General features: G+C 30.5%; 2 protein-coding genes across 4 annotated transcripts in view; one reads left to right on the forward strand and one right to left on the reverse strand.

Moving 5' to 3' along the window:
• LOC106677975 (4'-phosphopantetheine phosphatase) overlaps positions 1–4,848 on the forward strand; it is a 21,202-nt gene extending 16,354 nt beyond the window's left edge. For all 3 annotated transcript variants that reach the window (XM_014416213.3, XM_014416214.3, XM_014416215.2), the window contains 4 exons: positions 148–352; positions 1,547–1,701; positions 3,387–3,556; positions 4,547–4,848. In XM_014416213.3, the coding sequence (XP_014271699.1) occupies positions 148–352; positions 1,547–1,701; positions 3,387–3,556; positions 4,547–4,751 (735 nt within the window). In that variant the 3' untranslated portion in view covers positions 4,752–4,848. The remainder of the gene's footprint in view (positions 1–147; positions 353–1,546; positions 1,702–3,386; positions 3,557–4,546) is intronic.
• A 1,153-nt stretch (positions 4,849–6,001) lies between these two features.
• LOC106677961 (transmembrane protein 69) lies at positions 6,002–6,697 on the reverse strand. Its single transcript, XM_014416189.3, has one exon. It carries the CDS (start codon positions 6,695–6,697, stop codon positions 6,002–6,004), a length of 696 nt encoding a protein of 231 aa, XP_014271675.1.
• Between the last annotated feature and the right edge of the window lie 218 nt (positions 6,698–6,915).

Below are 6,915 nucleotides of genomic sequence, written 5' to 3' on the forward strand. Positions count from 1 at the left end.
ATATATAAAATGAAAGGTAATTACTATTTACAAAGGTTTATATCAGGTGTGATATAAACAGGCCAAGAGTACTCAAAAAACCAAAATTTCTTGTCATTCAAGCTAATAATTTCCAAAATGGGATATATTCCCTATTCTCCTTTACAGATAAAACAAAGCGAAAATGAGGCAGCACTTTCCCAATTAGCAGAACGACTCAGCTACATTGATTCCTTGAGCTGGGAGGCTAAGCAGACAGAACTAGCAGTTGGTATGCTGGCTGGAAACCTATTCGACTGGGGTGCTAAGGCCGTTGTACAGATCATGGAATTGGAACAGTTTGGTCTTACTGAAGCCAGGAGGAGGATACCAAGTCAGTGGAAATTAGTTAATTTGTTCACTTCACTATATTGTGCTATATAAATTTTAAAAATACTAAATTTGTTAAATCAAAGAGTTCATATACGCATGCGATTAGCTCTGCTTGATAGAGGACTGACCTTTTTGCCGCAATAAAACAAATTTTCTCAAGTGTGAAAGTGAATAGAATTTCTTGGTAAAAATATTCAGCATGTCGTTTTAACATATATACAATGCTAGCTACTTCCCAAACCATTTTCCAAGAAGTTAATAGATAGAACCCCACACATAAGGGAGGAGTTATATAAAGGATAAAAATGTAATGGGTAAATCTCGTATCTTAAATGATGTTTAATGAGTTATTATTGCACTTTTAATCTCTGATAGTCAAACAATCTTTATTAATTGGAAAACTAATTTTTTAACTCATCTATTTGTTAAAAACATTATTCAGATTGGTAGTATAATCTATGCAGGATGTTCTATTTTATATCTTAAATTTTGATTTGATTTTAGTGGCATGTGATTCTAACTCTGGAATTTTCAATAAAATGGAATACTTTTTTTTTATTGCCCCTAGCAGTAAATCAGATTCAAAATAAATTTATATTGGGTATGTTGTTGATCTGATTCATCTTGATGGGATCAATCCCTGAGAACCACCAACAATTTTTTATGGTTTTTGACAATTTGCACACAAAAAGTTCAGAAAATCGATCAAACCCAAAAGACAAATTCATTTTTAGTAACAACCCGTCATCATAATTTGAGTTTCCTCAATTGTTGGAGGAGACTAAACTGACTACCTTGATGATGATACCTCATTGAATAAATTGCTCTATTATAATTATGATGGTTCTTTACAGATAGTTAAATTCTGAAACAGTTTTGTTCTTTCAATTTTCTGCACTGTTTGTATGCATTTAGTCAAAAACCATGAAACAATTTTATATATTTTATGGTATTTTACATCTTCAAGAAGCGTCAGGTCAAATAAGTGCCCGATATGAATTTATCTTTAGGAGAATGTTAAATAATTTGTAATACTTAAGATCAACCACATGCCATTGTTATGACCCAGCAAAGTTCAAATAAAATAAAAAAGTTGTAGCGATTAAGAGCTTAAACATGAATAGTGAGACACCATTTTTATGCCCACCAAAATTGTGCCAATATTGTCAACTGTTAAATGGTTTTTGTTGTTTAGATAGGCCATGGGTAGTGGATGACCTCAATACCTGGATAGAAAGGTTGCACGGACCTCCTCATAAGCAGGCTGCTATTTTTGTTGACAACAGTGGTGTTGATATAATTCTTGGAATACTTCCTTTCACACGGGAGCTATTATCAAGGGGAACTAAGGTTGTTAACATATATATTTAAGTAGAACAGTATATTTACTATAGTCTTCACTTTAAGAGTGCTCTTTCATTTATAATGGTTCCTAGAACTAATTTTTTTTTTTTTTATTTATGATATATCATGCACACATGCTACATTTTTCCAGTATTATTGAAATGTGGGAATAAGGATATGGTTGGATATTATTTGTTTATTAGAATTAATGTTATTCTGTACTCCAACTAGTCTGGAAATTGTCCGTTTTTTTCATGTCACCTCTCAAATACCAGAATTGAACATTCTTCTGGGTCAAGAGTGGTTGAATAATAACATACCAGACAACTAAAAACCTCTTACTTATCCCAAAAATACAACAAATAGGCAGGTAATCATCAGGTGAGATAAATGATCTTGAAGAACAGTTGGATTGTTGTGGTTTTCCAACTTATTACTAAATTTTGTTTATTAAAATTTTGAAATAATTGTTTTATATTTTTCATTTAATCATTTTCTTCTTATGTATGTTAATGTTTTTCTAACAGAACACTTAATGCTTCCATGGAATATACAAATATATTTATGTACAATAAAACTGGGCTGTACTTGTCTGTAACATCTCACTCATTGACTAATCGCTATCTCAAAAATTGCAATAATTATAAAGCTGAAATTATTAGTGGCAGTTTTCCTTATGCTGTAGATGTATAGAAAGACTTGATTTCAAACAATTTAGGCTCTTTAAGTAGTTTAAACGTATTTCTAAAATAAATAGGATAAGTTAACCTTAAAACCTTTCTTAGGACGGGACTTCCTGCTGTTATAATAAATAAATTAATTTAATAATCCTCTGCAATATAACAAATACTGGAATGTGGATCTACTTCTGGCTTGTAATGTGATGTTTAAATAAGATCATAAATATTGTTATTTAATAGACAGAACTAAATTGAACTTATAAGAATAGAAATTGCGCATGTAATTGAGTTTAATGTATTTGTATTTTGAGAATAAAATCTATGGGACTAACCTTTCTTGAAATATAGCTATATCTAGGAAATAAGCGAGTAGGAAGTAAGAGTTAGCGAAAGTTGTTGATAAAGTCGATACAAGACAGTTTTTACACTAGTCCCCAACTTTTCTTCAAATTTGTGCTAAATCAGACGAATTGTTTCCAAAATGCTGAAGAAAATATGTCATCTTTTACATCAGCGATAGTAGTGGACTAAATGTAATAAAATTGATATGGGACTAAGTAAATTAATATGTACTACTATGTAACTTAATAATGAAGTAATAAATCTCTTATCAATTCAAAAAATTTCTATTTATTAGAAAATTTTAAACTGACAAAATATAAAGCAGAAAGTCATAATTGATATAAAATGGAAATGTAGCTAATATATTAAGCATTTGTAAAATGCTATGTAAAAGTTCATAAAATTATTCAGTAATAAATGATGATCCCACCAGCTGGTTGTAACTGACCAAAGTAAATGTTGTTTCCTAAAAATGCAATTAAGTAGTAATTATATTATATTAAGTGTTGAATTTTTATGAACAGGACTTAAAATTATAAAATCAATTGCTCGTAATTGGCTTGTATCTATTAGATTATTGGGTTAAATCTCGAGTTTACTATACAATTTAAAATAGTTGAATATAAATCATTTTATCCCTATATATTTTTTAAAAAAATTAACTTTTAGGTAATGCTTTGTGCTAACTCAGCACCAGCTCTGAATGATGTAACACATAAGGAACTGGAAGTAATCTTACATCAAGCTGGTATGATATGCCCTAAAATAAAGGAGGCTCTGGAAGCAGGAAATCTGGTTGCTATGGAAACTGCACAGGCTGGACCATGCCTAGATTTAAGGTAGCCATTTTAATAAAGAAATAATTTATGCGTATATGCTGTAAAATCCCTTAAAACTAAATACTATATCTTCATAAAATACATAATTGTTGATGCCGTTTTTCAATTTAAGGCACTTTTTAAATATTGCTCTATCTTAAAGTCTCTCCTTCCCGTTTTAAGCTAATATTTCAAAAGTGATATAGTGCCGTCACTCTCCGGGGGTTTAGAGGGGTGGGTCTGGAACTTCAAATGTTTCAATTTTTCTCTTAACTATTTATTTTAAAACATCTCCAACGTTTCGGCCCTCTTAAGTTTTTCCTTGAATTTTTTGTTTTAATCTCTCACTGGGTAGCATTTGATTCAACTTTTCGTATTTATACTTTTAAAAAAGTTGTTAGCTGCACCAGTGATGTCATAAAGGAAGATTGTAAAGTTCCTTTTTGACACATAAAAAAAAAAAGTAATATTTCTCTTAAATATTTGGAGAGATGCTTAAAGGGCCCTTTTTAAAAATAATTTGTTGGTGTAATTAAACATTCTTCATAAATTAGTTTATAAAGTAGATTATAAAAAAATAAAATAAATTATCATTAGATTCAAGAGAAATTTCGGAAAGGAATTACTTGTTCTTTAGTACTTAAGAGTGATTTTGCTTGAAAATATATATCGATCAATGGTATGTTTTTAGATGCAATGGGACCCAGATAACGAACAGTTCTGTACTATGATTTCAAATTTCAATAACTCCATCGTAAATACTCACAATTGCATCTTTGTCTCATCTCAAAGGATGAATGCTTGTACAAAGTCCATCTATTATTTTATCTGAGTGAACCAAATGTTTGAAAGAAATTTATTTGTTACCTCCACCATACTACTAACTAGTTTCTGCATTAATCCATATAAGTCATGGGGGTTATTTGAAATTGAAAATTCAATATTTTATTAATAATTATCTAGTTACATTTAATACCATTTTCAATTTATTTAATTTATGTGTGTTTGCAGTCGGTTGGATAGTGGTCTTGCTAAAGCCCTTCAGAATGTTGATCTTGTAGTAATTGAAGGAATGGGCAGAACAGTTCATACCAACTACAATGCTAAGTTCAAGTGTGAAAATCTGAAAGCTGCTGTCATTAAAAATCAGTGGCTTGCCAAACGGCTTGGTGGTGACATGTTTGCTGTGGTTTGGAAGTATGAAAATCCCATGTGAACATATTGAGATGTTTTTATTATACTGATATTTGAAATTTAATAGACTGTTACATTTAAATGTCTGTTATGAATAAAGTATTATTTCAATTTTTAAATTTATTTTCTTATTCCACCTAAGTTAGAAAGTTATGAAAAATTTTGGTGACTCTCTTTATCGCATCTACCTTACAAATATTATTTAATTAATATCTTGAATGATCATAATACTTTTATTTAAATTTATTGCGAAGAAATCGTATCAGATTCATAATAACTTTATCAACACCTATATCTTCCTGTATTGCTAAAATATTTACACATTGACTGTCAACTTCAATTTAATTTATAGTTTCCGCTATTCGTCAAGATGCTAACCACAAATTACCTCATAGTTAATATTATTGCCTAGTATACTAACTATGAGTTAAGTTGTAGTTTACATCATCATTTAGAACACTGAGTGTTCTCCTAGTATGTTTACTTTGCAGACCAGACTCCATATTTTTACAGCATGATGAAATTTGTAGTACATCAGTGTAATTAAAAATAGGTAGCCACAGGAAAAGTAGTAAAAAACTAATTTTTCTTAGGCAGTCCATGGAACAGTGATTATTGGTCTAAGTTCTTCTGTGTAAAGTTAAAATGTCAACTCTTCACACCAAGAATAATTAAATTGACTATTTGTGAACAATATACGTACTTATACATACACATTAAAATCCATTCATCAAATCTTTTGTTTCTTCATGATTCAATACTACATTGAAGTAGGTAATGATGACTTGAGGATTTTATACTTTTAGACAAAAACAATATAACAATGTATCCAGATAGATATTTAAAAGCTGATATATGTTAGGTATTCTGGAGGTTACATATTTAGGCAGAATAACATCAAATAGTTTATTTGCTTTATATAACAAAATATACAATAACATTCATCTACAGCTAAAATATCACATTGTTAAATGTAACAAAAACTAAACTCAATAGCAATTAAAATGCTTATGAGTTACAAATTACTACTAAGCATTAGTACATAGTTACTGTTACTAGAACAAGGAATTTATCATATGCATACTACTGGTAATTTCAGATCAATGACAGTCATGGTTTCAATTATTCTAGAATATTACAACAAACAAAATAAGTCAGTCTTGATATTTTATGTATATGTGCATTTATATTACTCCAAACAAACGGAATGCCCATTATTGAATACTGGTTAGATTTTTAAAAGAAAAAAATAATTAATATTAATACTGTTTATTAATGAAATAGACACATTAATCCTGTGAGAAGAAGGCTAATAACAGCTGGAATTGTGAGGCTCAAGCGCATAGCTCTATACCAGTTTGGGTACTTCATCATGGTCAGATCACAATAGCCTGATACAAGCAGACCACCGCTGATCATTATAAATCCAAGAGTTTGAGGCATCATAAGACTAATCCAAGCAATAGATTGTGGTATTACGGCCCAGCCTAGCGATTCCCATGTCAAAGATGAATTCTCCTTCACATGGTGTCCCCATTTGATTCCTCCCAAAAATGACAAAATTGTTGCACCATATGTCAGCTGCACTGCTCCAAGAAAAGGAGAATACCCAAAAAGAATAAATGACAGAGGTGGTAAGACGAAGGGTGCTAGACCACCAAAACCATACCAGAAGGCTGGAAGTGGTGCATTGTGTAATTCAGATAATTTTACATCTTTCAATAACTGTTTGCTTTGCTGCATGATATCATTCACAGGTATATTAAAGTTTTTGCCCTTCCTTTCACCAACAGACACATAGTTCCTCCTGTTATCATTCTTTAGGTTAAGCTTAACATCAACAAAAGAAGTGGCAATCCTTGCAGATCTGGTCATAAAATTACTGTAAGTATATTTAGAAATTGAGGTCACCTGCGTTAAAGGACAACGCTTGATCAACATGAAACCACCATTGCTAACAGAATACATCGTTTGAATGCTGTGATGATTTTTTCAAAAATATATGAAACGAAATTATATCACTTTACTTGTCGATAATTTTGAAATAGAGTCTATCAATTGTGTAAAAGAATTAATTATTCTTAAACTCAAATTTTCAGTCTAAACGAACATCACCTGTTTGAAACGTTAATGGTAAGGTTATTACTCAATTACAAAGAGACCTGAGATAAAAATAGTGAAACTAT

Source organism: Halyomorpha halys, unplaced genomic scaffold, assembly GCF_000696795.3.
Source record: "Halyomorpha halys isolate HHAL.00 unplaced genomic scaffold, Hhal_1.1 Scaffold116.1, whole genome shotgun sequence".
NCBI classification, from domain to species: Eukaryota; Metazoa; Arthropoda; class Insecta; order Hemiptera; family Pentatomidae; genus Halyomorpha; species Halyomorpha halys.